The sequence below is a fragment of the Glycine soja genome, chromosome 20 (assembly GCF_004193775.1).
Source record: "Glycine soja cultivar W05 chromosome 20, ASM419377v2, whole genome shotgun sequence".
Taxonomy (NCBI): domain Eukaryota; kingdom Viridiplantae; phylum Streptophyta; class Magnoliopsida; order Fabales; family Fabaceae; genus Glycine; species Glycine soja.
The window spans coordinates 44,513,972-44,529,417 of record NC_041021.1 but is presented as its reverse complement, the minus strand read 5'-3'; the positions used below and the strand labels follow the sequence as shown (position 1 = coordinate 44,529,417).

General features: G+C 29.1%; 1 protein-coding gene across 6 annotated transcripts; it reads right to left on the bottom strand.

Annotated features, from left to right (window-relative positions):
* Positions 1–4,607: 4,607 nt before the first annotated feature.
* On the bottom strand, positions 4,608–9,620 carry LOC114402316 (probable alkaline/neutral invertase D). 6 transcript variants are annotated; one of them, XM_028364830.1, is made up of 5 exons: positions 9,185–9,620; positions 8,204–8,631; positions 7,186–7,617; positions 6,241–6,802; positions 4,608–5,353 (listed from the first exon to the last, which is right to left on the bottom strand). In XM_028364830.1, the coding sequence occupies exons 2-5, from the start codon at positions 8,579–8,581 to the stop codon at positions 5,058–5,060; spliced, it is 1,668 nt and encodes a 555-aa protein (XP_028220631.1). In that variant the 5' UTR covers positions 8,582–8,631; positions 9,185–9,620; the 3' UTR covers positions 4,608–5,057. The 6 variants fall into 6 exon arrangements, with proteins under 6 accessions (XP_028220631.1, XP_028220633.1, XP_028220632.1 ...); XM_028364832.1 differs by having other exon boundaries at positions 8,204–8,627; XM_028364831.1 differs by having other exon boundaries at positions 8,204–8,594.
* Positions 9,621–15,446: the final 5,826 nt, after the last annotated feature.

Genomic DNA, 15,446 nt, shown 5'->3' with positions numbered 1-15,446 from the left:
ATTATACTATTTTTATAACTTGATATAGAATGTGATTTTTATTTATCAAATTTTTGAATTATATCTACATATTATCAAAATCGTCTATTTCAAAATTTGTTAAAATTGAACAAAAATAAGAAAATTATCAAGTTATTCATATTTTAGTATATTTTAAAATATTTATATTACATTGATTTTAATCTATATGAACGAAATAACAAATAATTTTGAATTGATATGAATTTTTAAATATATGATCTATGTGAAAGAAACTTTTAATTCAATGGTGAGTTATTTTAAAAAATATTATTCTGTTTAAAGTTATAACATGATGTAATAGTTATCAAGGTTAGACGGAGATCATTTGATTTTTCTTCTTTATATATATATATATATATATATATATATATATATATGTGTGTGTGTGTGTGTGTGTGTGTGTGCTTGTGTGTGAAGAAAAATTAAAGAATGAATTCACACTTATATAAAAAAGGAATTGATATTTAAAAATATTTTTTCCTCAAGATGTCTTAATCCATCAAACCAAAGAACAAAGATTTTTAAATTAGAGCAAGAACGAAAAATGTGAGTGAATTATTAAATAAAAAAACTTATGGTGAACTTTTTACATAAGTTGTACTAATCTGATGTAGAAAATGATTAAAGATATTTGTCAATTTCAAAAGTTACAAAAGAAATCAATATTTTAAATCGGTTATAAGAAGAGCATGTTTAAAAAGTATTTTCTCAATTGATTCTTTAGAAATCCTTGATAAGAATTTTAAAAGTTACAAATGGTGTTTACATTCTAGATCGATTAATAAAGAAATATCTAAAAAATACTTTCTAGATTTGTTGTACTGATTCTTCATACCATCAATCTAAAAAATGTCTATTTTAGATCAGTTAATATAAAATATCTATTTCACTATTATAAAATATCACTAACTCACACTATTAATATAATTTTTTAATATAAAATGCATTAATATTTTCATCAAATCAGCCAATTCTATTTGATTTTTTAAAATAAATCATTCCCATTGTATATGAGTGTCTTCATTGTGATAAGATAAATACTCATTAATCATTATCAATTACTTTTAATTCAATTTTTGTTTTTTAAATTTCTAAGACCTCTTTTATTTGGATACTATATAAGTGTCAAAATCATCATAATTAAGGTGTAAAATAGTAAAAATGAGGATCAAACTCACATCCTCATATATTTACTCCGATTTCTTCACCACAAAGCCAACCTAGTGGGTTGTCATCTTAATCGGGTTGGTGTAACAACAAAATTCTTCAATTTTTTACCCTATCAGGTCAAATTTCAATTTACCAAAAAAGAAAGGAGTGTACAAAGAATTCACATATGCAAATAAAGGCCTACTCTAAACGTTTTACAGGTAGATTAAAACTATAAAAAAAATTAACTAATTAAAAAAGTGTTCTGGTTATACTATTTAATACTTCATTAGTTAGTGGCTTTGTGCTACAGTCATGCCCATGCTCTTATATGCCATGGTGCGGAGGAAGGAAAATGGATGATTGAAATCTCAAGCATGCACTGGAGCAAGAACCCCTCAAATTGCCTCTATGAAACCATCTTTTAGAATTAGTCTTCCTCATCTCAGACAAACTCATGTTTTTGGTAGATGTAGTGTCAAGAATAAAAAAACGAAAGGTAAAATTAATGGTATTGTAGGATTAACACTTTCCGTGTTTTAGAACAGTATGATGTGGCTTTCTCGAAGAAAAAAATTCATTCATAAATCTCAGTTCAAGTTGTTTGAACACTAAAACAATGTAGGACTACAAATAAAATTAGGATTATATAAATATATACATTTTATAAATAATGGTTTGGCGTTTGTATAAGGGTTTTGATAATCATTATTCTTCTTAGGATAATTGGCTAACAAAAGAATAAATAAAAAGGTTTATCGATAAATAACATCAAGTATTATGATTTTCAATGAAAGTTTTATTGGCAATGATCTTAAGGGTAATATAGTTAACAAAATTACTTTTATAATTATTCATAAATTCGTAGATGTATTATGATGATTATTATCTTACTGACATTTGAATTAATCAAACATGTGTTATCTATTTTCTTGGTTGGTTTCATAGGAAAGCCATAGAGACTTGGAAAATGGAAAAGGAAAGACGATGGGTAAATTATCAAACTCATGAGTCATGACATTAAGCTCACAACTCGAAATACTACGATCAATATCACGAGAACTATAAGCCACTAGCATAGAGATAGAAATTTTAATCACACGAAAGTAGAAATAGACCTTCTTTTTGCTATTGGAGGAGAAATATGTATCTTCTTATGTTTTCCTTTAATGAATCTATGGCATCGCTCCAATCTGACTCTTCGAAGCTCCAAATATCAAATACTTGTGAGATGCAAAGCTTACACGCCCAAAAATATCATTTAATATTTGGACAAGATTTTTTGGCTAATTATGAAATATTCACCAATTTTAATAATAACTAATCTTTATCAAAAAAAATATAGTTTATCACATTTTTTTTTAATTATATTTTTTTCATTCATTAAACTTAAATATAAGATTTTATTTAAAAGAATGAATTCAGTACCACTTAGATAAATAACTTATTGATTGGCTAAGATTTAAATAGGGATTACTTAAAAAAATATATATCATAATTTGGGAACCTAGCCTCCCCACTGGCATTAGAAATTCAAATATGTAACACGAAAATGACTTTTATTCATTTAGCTTTTAAAGTTATAAAGCATGTGTTTTTAGTCCTAATAAAAAATTCAAAAAGCCATATTTTCTGTTAAGTAAAAATATTAAAAATGAATAAGAACTAAAACTGGAAAAGGATCATTAGTAATTCACAAGAGATTTCTCTTTTTTGTGAGAGATTTTATCAATTAAAAAATTGTTTTTGAAAAAATGGATTAAGTGTTGTAAGCATTTATCATAAAGTGTGTGAATTAATTAACATGATATTATTTTAATTTAACATAATTATCTTCAATGGAGAGTACTTGTAACCTATACCAAAAAAGTGTTGTAAGTATCCAATAGATTTTAAGGAGAAAAGTTACTTTTTTAAATCTTATTGGTTTTTAATTATATTATCCAACCAGATTTGTTTTAAAGTCAAAAACCAATTCAATGTTATTTTCTTGCTATATGAGAGAAAGAAAACTAGGAAAATAAAATTGACTACTTGTCTACTTGGAAGTTGGAAAGGAGTTTTTCATGGCATCAACAACACAGCATAAGAGAGACCCAAAAAAAAGGTGCATGACATGTTTGTTCGTTTTAAAATACGAAGCCTAGCTTAGAAGTTAGCGCATGTAATCCTTTTTTTTACGCTGTGTTTCATTTAGTAAATTGAAGAAGGAAGAAACAAGGATAGACGAAAAATCAGCCTTTTAAAATATTTTCAAATTTGTTCAGATAAACTTTTACTTAAGCACTTCTAAAAAGAAGAGAGGAAAATAAACAAGAAAAATCAACAAGCTAAAATTAGCTTAAACATTAGTTAATATATAGAAACTTTCTTATTACTTTTTCTAAAAGATAATTTTTAATTTACACATAAGTTAATTTTAGCTTATAAAGAAACTTATTTTATTTTTATTTTTATTTTTTCTCTTAAAATTAAGTTTATCTAAATAAGTCAAGTGTTAAGACCCACGTTAAGGAAGGAACAGAGATTTACGGAAAATCGGCCTTACAAAATATTTTCATATTAGACAAAGCGGTAAGATCCATGTTGATATAAATTCATCTATTTTTGGACGGAATATGAAAAAAAGAGATAAAAAGAAGCTTTTTTTTAGTAAAAAAAAGAGATAAAATTATCCCTATCTTTTATTTCTTAGAATTTTTCATGTCATTTTATATTCCTTTCATTTTCTACATAATTAAATAAGAAGAAATGAAGTTTTAACCTCTGTATCTTTCATTTTATTTCCTAACAAACAAAAAACAAAAAAAAAAAAAAACATCTTTTTTTTTATACCCGTAGCCCGTAGATATTGAAACCTGGTGATTTACTACCTACCCAATAAATTATGTATTTTCGCAAATTACACAATGTTTTTATGAAAAGGCGAAGGTGCAGGATTATTAGCATAAACTCGCTTTACACAATACGTCGATCAATATATCTTATCCTATTTATTTTTTTCCCTATCGTTTATTGAAATTATTTTCAATATATAATAAAAGATGCAAACTAATAGTAATAAACCAAATTAGTAAGATATTATATAAGAATGATAAATTATTTGAAGTGAGACACCGAAATAATTAATCAGACCCTAAAGAAACAAAATTAGCAAGATATTTATACAAGAATGATAATATTAAAAATATTCCAAGTTTACAGCATTAGATAAACTATTTCAATCCAATTTTCAGTTTAATATTTTAAGATTTGCATTTAAATTGATTAATGAACACTAACTACGATCAACTCAATAAACTTGCTACTTGTAAAATGATACCTGGCAAGAAAAACTGATTGGCACAATAAAGAGCAAAACAATAATGAAGCAACAAAGGTTTCTGACCAAAAATGAAAGCCAGAAAAAAAAAAAACTCAACGGAAAGTAGACTGTATTAACGAAAAATGGTAAAAAAGAAAAATCATAATTTACCATATTTTTTTAGCAATGTGGGCAGTAGACCTAAAGTTTCATATGAAAAAGCTAATACTTTCCTGTTCTAGGCCCTTTTTAAAAGAAGCCTTATTGACAAACTATAAGGAAACACAATAATAAAATGAAGAATGTTTCATGATTTCTCTTATCTTACTAATTATCCCACGCAACAAGTGGGACGGTAGCATTGAAACTTAGCAAACATGAACTGAAGTGTCTTTTTACTTATTTGGGAAAAGCATGAAGCCAGTCTCAGCAGCAGCTATTTTACACAAGCAAGCCAAACTTCCAATCAAGCCTACGAGGAAGGGAATCACCAAGAATAGTGCCGTGTATTGAAACAACAATATCTCTCACTTTCTAAGTTTTTCTCTATTCGTTTTTTATACTATTTATCTATCACCTGAATTTAGCAAGTCCAAGAAGATGATCTTTTAATAACCGGTTTCATCTGTTTGTCTTCTTCAAGGGAAATCATCCCCAAGTGTGAGGGGTCCTCCAGCATCATCTTTGCCACCAGATAACCTGCAATAGACCATGTTTGGTATTTTCTTGCCTGTTTGCCAATATATCTCCCAAGTTTACCATCATAATACTCTGGCCACCCATCCTTCAGTAAACGACTCTCGGCAAGTTCAATTGCACGTCTTGCAATCTGTGGTCTCCCCGTTTTGATACAAGCAGCTGTAACTAGCCACAGGAGCACTGCACTCAAGCCAGAAACAAAGCAAAAATGAAGAGTTATTAAACAAAAAAAGGCCACCGAAACTATGTTGATAATTTTATTCCATAAAATGCGGAAAGAATAATGAACTATGCTTCTGGTAGGCATAGACTACCACTCATTGAGACCAATAAATAATAATATTGCTAACAAGTAATAAGAACAGTTTTTTTTATTAGTAATAGTTTTACCCATTTTCAATGTGATTTCATAGAAAAGATTAAGAGCCCATTTGTTACATCTATTTTACCCCATGAAAAACACTTTTATTTTGAAAAAAAAAAACACTTTTTAAAAATTTACTAGTGTTGTTTGTTTAGGCATTTTAAAAAAAGTGTTTTTAAAGACTTACAAAAAGGTGATTTATTTTTTTAGAGATTTCATGAGAAGCGAAATTATTTTTCAATTAGATTTAAGGAAAAATAAAATCTAAAAGAATAATGTTTCTGGATATTTTAAGCAGTTTTCAATAGTTTTGGGGAAAAAAAGTGTATTCATAAATGCTTTTTTGGAAAGAGTGTTTTTTATTACAACTGTAACTAAACAAAATATAACCTTTTCTTTTCATGAAACCTCTAAAAAAATAAATCACCTTTTTATACATCCTTAAAAACATTTTTTTTAATAGCCTATACAAACAGACCCCGAGACATTTGCAAAGTTACTAAGCTTCAAACAACGTGTGTTCCACACATCCTGCCTTTCTGTTCTTAGTTAATGACAGACATTATCTGCATAACTAAGATATGGCAACACACATGTGGCTCAGTTTGCACAACTAAGCACACCTACCGGTCAAAATCCCAATTAACCAAATCCCACATTAAATGCATTTTAAAGTTTGAATATATGAGCAGAAAGGAAGAACCTGGCCAAGATCCTCCATTATGGTAACTCCATCTGGTATTTTTGGGATCACAACCAGTAACAATTCGCCACTCATGGCTCTCTATTGCAGGATAAGATATTTTTAGGGGCATTTCTCCAACTAATTCATCCCAGCGAGATTCAATAAGATCCATGATAGCCATTGATTGCTCCGGAGTTGCCAGAGAAGATAGAATTGCAACACAATTTCCTAAAGCAAACCATCGAAAATCCATCCGGGCCGGACTAACATTTCCAATGAAGTAGCCCCCGCGCATTGGCATAAAGTCAAACACCCATTCTGGGATTGAATCAGGAATAACATTAAACTTATTTACTGCAGTATGTGAGTACTCCTCGGTCTTATATCGATAAATGTCATTTAGTTGTTGGAAGTCGAGCCAAAAGTAACTCCGCATATGATAACTTAGTGCATGCAAACGCTTCACAATACGCTCTACGCATTCCTTTCCTTCGGCGTCATCCTGTTTCAGCATTGACAAAGCACATCTCAATGCCATGAAGAAAAGTGCTTGAATCTCTATTGGATAACCATAAATGCCCTGCAAGAAAAAAGAAAGGAAGCAGAAGAAACAATTAATAAAATATGCAAATTCTTCAAAATCAGCCAAATACATGAAAGCTTAACTCCAGGGAACATGAAAATACATAGAATAATTTATAAATAGTTTAGATGTGATACCCCATCAGTGTAAAAAAGGTTCTACACCATCATCCAATAATCTTTTGCCAAATCATTTAAAGAATTTAACATAGCATAAGAGCAAGACTTGTAAAAAACAATTCTAATTGCATTTGAATCATCTGGCACCATAAAATGACTAACTTTGTTCATAAACAATGGAATGCACCAAAAATCATTCTTATAGCCAGATAACAAGCAATAATGATCATCTTAGAGAAACAGCCACAAACTATATCTTACCATTCTTCGATCAACCATGCAACATCCATCAGCACAAAGCAAAGTTGGAAATGTATCAAACCCCTCTGACAAGCATAGAGTCAGTATAAGTTTCATTCCCTTTTGACAATCAGGTGATTCAGCCAAAGATAAATCCCCTGTAGACTTTGTGTAGGCACGAAGCAAAATTATCCACCAGAATCCAGAATCAACTGGAGCAACTCTTCCAATTGCACTTTCACCAAAATCTGCAATAAGAGTATCTGTTTTCCTAATAGGATCATGAAGAACTTTGAAACTAGCTGGCATCACACCTTCACCAAGCTTAAACCGATCTACTCTTTTTTCCCACCCCTGAAGATGCAGTGTCTTCAACAAGAAGTTCCTGACTATCTCTGGTTCACCATTCATCAAAAAGGCTAGAGCACTGGGCACAAAATCTCGAACAAAAACCTAGAAAATAAATATCAAACTCTTTCTTAGAAGACCCCCACAACAGTAAAAAGATTTAGTTCATGGTGCTTTTAGGTTTGCGGGGGATCCATTATCACAAAACCTGAGGCTTGGGTAATATTCAGGAATAAAGGGGCTTTCAGAATATTTCCAACTTAAATGTTCAGTCAAATATATGATAGAGCATCCGTTTATTTTTGTTCACTTTATTGTAGTACTATTAGATTCATTAAATTCAAGCTTTTGGGTAATTATGAAGTCTAAACATATGTTATCATGTTACATTATCACATATCATATGTCCTGCAAAATTTGCAGCAATCTGTAAATTGTATGATGCTTCAAGTTCAAATTGCCACGCAATTAAATGTAAACTTGTCACACGTGATACATGTACTAGAATTCAATTTCAAGTATTCTAGAGTGCCATTATTTTCAAATTAAAGTAATAAAGAAGCATGTTAAGGACAACTTAGTTCATCATAGCTCTAGACCATTAAGTTTCGATGGCTTGCATTTTTCAAAAAAAATTGAACACACCCCTAAAATTGGAATATGACATTTCAGTATTGTTTGAGGAATTCACCTGATCATAGTTCAGAACTTCCTCTGATTGATGATCAACAGCTGCAATTGTGCCAACCGGTTGGCCTCTAAAATAGACTAGAGATTTTCTGAGGGATTCCCAGGCATCGGCAACCATGGGGTGAGGCTCGAACGAGTTCCGTGTAGACGAAGCAGGTGTGTTGAAGCCAGATCTTCCTCCTGGAGAATAAGTGTCATAGTTATCCAAGCCCGCTCTCGCAAGACCAATGGAGAGCTCACTGAGTGACCTCTCATCAAATGATCTCTGTCTCTCAATGTTCAACTTTGGCTTTTCAAGCAAACGTAAGATATCAGAATCATCCAAATCAGGGATAGAGCAGTGAGAGCTGATTTTCCTCATTCCCATATGGCCGTCCATTTTCTCAACTTCTCTAATAACGGAACGATTATATCAAAAATATATACTATCTACAGACAAAACAACAATATGTGCCAAGGTCAAATGCAAAACCGAAACAAACAAATTCCTAGCAACCAAATCAGAAAAACTAAATATAAAAAAGCATAAAACCAAAGACTGAATTAGAAACGCAAAGCACAATCTCGAGTCACAATCAAAATGATATTAAAACTATTATATACGCAACCCTTCGTAATGATTAAGCTCCAGAAGAAGAGTGGAAAATGGAATAAAAAAATAAATACATCTCAGCACATTTTCTGCAACACGAAACATCACCTTCGACTCCGACAATTCAATCATGAAAATTGAAAAACCGAACACAATAACGAAATGATAAATGGCGCATTAAAGGAAAACAAGTAACAGATCAAGATCCATGGGGGAAAATCAGCATTATCACGCGATTCAAACAAGACAAAAAAAAACAAATCACGCATGAGAGTGAAATTCAGCTGCGACGCAGGAATGAGCGTAATTCATCGTTGCACAGAAAAAGAGACAGATCTGAGAAGACGAAAGGGAAATAAACGGTACTGTGAAGTAAAACGAGGGGAGAACCTGAAGGAGGATGGCAACGGTGAGAGAGACTTGCCGGCGGAAACGACGGTGACTCGCCGGCGACTGCGCCGGAAAACGGTGCGCGGAGAGAATGGCGAAATGGAGAGAAAGAGAAGGGAAAAAATGAGCAGTAGCTCAGAAGCCGTTATTTATAGAAGGAGACGAACGGTAGAAAGAGAGTCCTGGAGAGGGTGCAACCAACGGACCGTACCGTCCTACCCCGTTTGTTTTTTGTTTTTTTTATTAACTTTTACTTTTAATTTCTGACAGTTGGATACCGTGTAAGAGATTTAACGGTAACAGCCGGTAGCTGGGCGAAGGGGTTACCAGCACCGTCCACGTGGGCGCAACGACGCCGTTTCTACGAATGAGATCTCTCCCACTCTTTCTTCTCTTCTTTCCTCTGATTCTGTGAATTCAAAAGTTGGGAATGGGAAATTGTATCGTGGCATGTGTGTATTTATATTTTCTTATGGGATATTATTTTGGAATTAATTAATTGTGTAGGTGGGTGGATTTCGGAATTATTTTCTGTGTGCCAAGATAGCTACATTTCAACTTGTATTTCTCCTCCCCGTGTTATAAAAATAAATAAACGAGGAAAGAAATTGACTTTTGAGAAGCCACTTCGGATGTTAAGGTGTGCATCATGCTGGTGTAAAATGTCTTTCCCTTTTTCATTTTTAATTTCTCAAGGTTTAATGAAAAAAATAAATGAAAGGACATTTATAGAATGTTATATCAAATTAATTATAACTTTAATCTCGTAATAACAATGGTTATCTCGTAATAACAATGGTTGATTTTTTATGTTTTTCCCAATACGATAGTGTAATATTGTTAATAAAATAATGTGGATAAAAATTCAATTTTTAAGTTCATACATGAAACAATATGCATCGAAAAATATATAGTTAATCTGTTAAATGAAATGCCATGTCTTGAATAGTTAAATCTTAAATGAAAAGAGTTAATGGGATACTTTGATATTAAAAAAAGTTGTCTAAGTCACATGATAGAATCACTGTAGAGGTAAAGTTCTAAAAAAAAAGATAATCAATTAACATACTGTTTTATATTCTATTTCGTAATTGGTTGTTATATTTTTCTTTAAAAAAAATTCGCAAGATGGGAAAGCTTCTCATAATATTGGCATTCCAAATTAAAGGTTCATCAATTCTGATTCAAATATTGTGTGATGCATTTTACATACAAAAACTTGATACTTTTTTTTGCAAAACATTTTACAAAATATTGGTATTTAAATCTACATGTATTTAACATTATTTCAAATTTTAAATTTTAATTTATATCTACTTTTTTTCAGCTACTTATGTTCAAAATTTGAAATGTGTTATCGCTGATTGTCCCTATTAGTTAGGGGAAAAAAAATTGTACGCTTGAAGCAAACTATTGGGAGTCATGAATAAGAAAAATCCTAAATTGAGGGTGTTAAAAATACAAGAAATTGAAAATGGCAAACAGGCACAATTTCATAAACAAAAATCAAATTGGATTATGTCAAGCAGACACAATTTCAGAAATTGAAGGCGCAAAGAACAGGAGATTACGAGATACAATCAGCCAATATATACATTTTTTTTACAGAAGCCAATATATACATGATATATATATATATCCACTTCACCAAAAAAAAAAAGCTAGCATGAAAAAAAGGGAATATTAAACAAAAAAACCTGTACTGACGAAATAAACAGAATCACGTAGTAGTACGATGCAAGGTTCGACAGTGGAGAAAAAAACTGCTGGATAAAGAAAATTCCTAATGAATGCTAATTTATAGTTGCAAAAAAAGATAATGTAGACATCTTACATAGTTAGATTTTCAAGTGAATTTTTTTTTTTTTCAGGAAAGTGAGTTAAAAAAATTGATTCAATAAGTTTCCTGAATTTTTTTTTCAATAAATTAATAATAGTAACAATTTGATGGACAAATATCATCTAATAATTAAGTTTCATAATTAAGAATGCTTTCTTTGCTTATTTAAACGTCTAAATTGTTACTATTATTTATTTATTTAATTTATTTGCTTTTTACTTTCTCAGATTTAATTCAATGTTTAAATTATGAGTTTCAATTATGTCGTGATTTAATTTTAATATCATGATTTTAATATTCCTGAGAATCATTATATCACGATTTTACAATTATTTGGCAATATTAAAACTGGTTTTATTTATATAAACATGTTTTATAATTAGCACAAGCATTTTTTTTTTATCATTTTTGTTAATATATAAAGATATCATAAGAAGTATAGTAATAATCTAAATAATAACATAACTACCACACTTTTAAATGAATATGGGACATCCCCGAGTTTAAAAATTATATATATAAAAAAAACAACCTTCATGAATTAATGTGCAATTATAATGACAGCATAATATGTTTATTCACAAAAAAAAAAAAATAGTGTAATATTGTTGCATAATGTATGCCCTAATAATTAGTAATGTTTTGTATTAAATGTTTCACGGTGTAAACCGGGAATATGCCATGCCTCTACTGAAGAAGAGCAAGTCCTCTCGTTGACATCCAAGAATGTAGGAGGGAAGAATCTGGTTAGTGAAGATTCACATACGATTACAAAACAATTAAACTTAATTACCTTCGAGAATCCTTGGCCTAGCCTTAAATAATAATTTCACAGTACATATGGAGTTTCGTCTTCTCCGTCATTCATGCACTTGCATGAATTAACCTGCATTCCTTCAATAAAATATTAGTATTAGTATTAGTATGATGATATATGTGTGACATGCACCTCCATTCCTCTAATAAAATGTTAGTATGATGATAGCCATGTGACATGCACGTGTAATCTTTTAATACAGTATAATTAGTCTTAATACCTGTTTCTTAAAATATTAAAATTAAAATTTAATTTATAATACAACAGTAACACATACAATACAAAATAATTTAAATTAATAAATTGCGGATAGATTAATGGAAAATAATTTTTCTAATTATATATCATCAGTTGATCATATCTCAATCAGTCAATTAAGAAAAATAATCTCAAAAGGAAATTGAGTTCATTTTTTCTTAATTGATCGAGCGGATAGCTTAAAAATTGGGTAACACGTATACTTTTTAATTCTATAATAATCAGTGCAAAATACTTTTCTTTTTAATCTTCTAAACATTCTCGAGTTATGGCCATACTTGAAATACTATCAAATCAACTCATATCTCATAAAAGTTTTGAGGACATGTGAGATTGAAAAATCTAATATATCAATTATTACCCTTTTTAACCCAAAGTTTTAATAGGAAACAATTTGTTTAACAAATTAATATTTCAACTTTTAAATATTAAAAATAATGTAAAATAAGGGAAAATCAAGAATTAAAACTAATACTTCAGACCCTGTATTACTTTAAGAAGCCAAAAAATACAGTGAAATGAACAAAAAACAATTATTAAAAGATTTTCCAATCAAAAACACTGACTGAAAAAACACTTTATTACTATAGTAACAATGGATGCAATTTCTCAAGAAAGATTAATTACCTAGTAATAAACTAATTTCGATGTTCCTGTCCAAAAAAAGATTCGATGTTATTAAAAGAACAAATTTTGAACTCGTCAGAATATTGAAAAATATTCAGTCGACGCTCTATTGTAAATTGAACAATCAGTGATTGAGTTCAAGACGAAAAAAAAATATCCTGAAAAACTTAAAATATTCGTGTAAAGACTTTTGTAGATCAAATAAATTATAAGTTTTGCTTAGCACATCTCCTTTGGCATTGGTTTGTATCTCCCAATTCTATGTGTGATTTGGTATTGGAGATAAAAATGTATGTCTAAGATTTAATCTATTATGTTATTAATTTTAATAAAAAAAATATTTTTTATTTTACTGTCATATTTATTATTTTATTAAATTATTAATGTGATAAGATTTTTGTTTAAAATTAAAGATTTGTTATCATAATAGAAATTATGAAAATGAGAAACAAATATCTTATAATTTTAATTTTAATTATTCTTAATCATAGGATTATTATAATTAGGACATAGATAATCCGGATAGATCAACATATATATGATAATATTTGATGAATATTAATAAATCTCATTTATTAATTTAAATACATAAATGATGTGTATAGGGATATGTGATTATTGAATTGATTCAATTGAGATTTTCTAATGGATAAAATTAGTTAGATGAGCATGGGATATAATTAAATTTAATGACTATCAGTAGTTAAAGAAATGAGCACTAATCAAGATGAGCATTTGTAAAGTTAATGTCTAATCAGGATGGAATCCATCAATTATCCGTAGTGAGTTTTTAGCTCTATAATAAACTTAAAATCTTTGTGAGGACAATTGAATGAATAAAGGAATGAGTTTTCTTAAGTTATTTACTAAATAAATTTATCAACTTACATGAGTTCAAGGTTATCAAACTCAAGAGTTTACAAAGACTCGTGAAAGTTTTATAGATTCGAATTGTAAACTCGTAAAAGTTTACCTCATCTAAAAATAATAACAAAATATTTATAAATAACATTTCAATTAAACATTTTAATAATATAATAAAACAACATAATAAATCATAAATTTCACTTTACTTAAATAACTAAGTCTAGTAATGTATTATTGCTAGATAATAACTTACCGATGCTATAGTAGTGGTAAGTCATTTTCATTGAGAGTTTGATGTTATTAGAGAACAAACGTTTGATATTTTTAAAGGTGAGAATTTTTTTTATTTGAGAACAACACAAAAAATGAAGGTATGTTGAATACTAAATAGACAAAAAAAAAAAACACAAAATGACTTATATTTTGGTCTAATTTTTTTAACTTGGTGACTTGTTGACTCGATGATAAACTGGAGAGTCTACCGAGTTTATTTAGAGTTTATAGAGTCTACCTAGAGTTTACTAAAAAAAAATTTATTCACGAGTCAACTCACACAAAGTAAAGTAGACTCGTAAATTTGTAAGAGTTAACGAGTTAATTTGAGAGTATCATAATCAAATATGAGTTCGACATAAATATCACATTCTAGGGTTAATTTAGAGTTGATGGATGAAAATATTATATTATTCAAGTTGAAATAGTGAATTTATTATGATCAAATGATTATTAATTTTTCAAGTGAAATATTATTATATTTTTTGCTAGCATTAAAAATATAAATAATATAAATATAATTAAAATGTTTTGGAGAAAAAAAAATAATGTGTTATCATTTCATGCGTCATCAACTTGTTGCTAAATGTGAAGTTACAAGTTATAAGCTTTTTATCTAAATTTTGAAATGTTAGTCTTAGTGTGGACACACATAAGTTATAAGTTTTTTTTTTTTACGTGGAGGACGCACATAAAATTTGTTGATTTAAAAACGTGTATCGTATTACATAAATTTATTTATTATTATTATATATGCAAAATAAATCATATTTTTTCATTGTAAGCGTTGAAATTAATTATCATGCCAGCACTGTTATGTCAAATCGAATAATTCGAATGAGTTTATCCACCTTAAACTCCTAAAAAAAATTAGCTTATCTATAGCAATTTTTTTACGAACTTTTTTTGGTATAATTTATCCATTATACGTATATATAAGGATTTTATGTAAGTTAGGAATTAAAATCATAACCTATAAGTTAATTCAAATTTAAAATCCGAATCCTATCAGAGTCATAAAATCAAATGATTAGGTTTTGTACTTTTTATTATTCTTGAAAAGGATGTGTATAAATAAGACAATTATATACATTAGTTGATTGGATATGTCTCCTCTCTCTTCAAAGTTTTTTGAAGTTTTCTTTGTTATTCAAGGGTACTTAATTATCAAAATTATCACTCGCGTGATTGTCTTATGTAGTCACTTGATTGATTGAAATCTTGTTTTATTCTTAAAAATCAGGCAAATTATTAATATAGAAATCTGGTTGTATGTGCATATCTCAAATCTTTTGAGTATGTAATCAAATCTCCCCCTCCCCCCAATATTTATTCAGTTTTTCTTTCTTTACTTTTACCACGTTTCCTTTCAGGTGCCAAACTCTCTTTTGTCATGTTGATTAAAGACAAATTTGCATAACAATCACTTTTACATCACTACATATTAATAACTTCATATAAAACACCATTAAATTATTCGTGCAAGTAAAACTAAACTTATCTTCCTTAAATAATGACTCAGATTTACCATACTACTAAATTTGTATATCTCTTTCGAAACATTATTGAATTAGCATGCA

Coding starts and splice junctions, on each gene's coding strand:
- LOC114402316 (XM_028364830.1), bottom strand. CDS start 8,581: ATGGACGGCCATATGGGAATGAGGAAAATCAGCTCTCACTGCTCTATC. Junction 7,618..8,203: donor AAGTTCTGAACTATGATCAG/GTGAATTCCTCA, acceptor TTTATTTTCTAG/GTTTTTGTTCGAGATTTTGT. Junction 5,354..6,240: donor TAATGGAGGATCTTGGCCAG/GTTCTTCCTTTC, acceptor GCTTGAGTGCAG/TGCTCCTGTGGCTAGTTACA.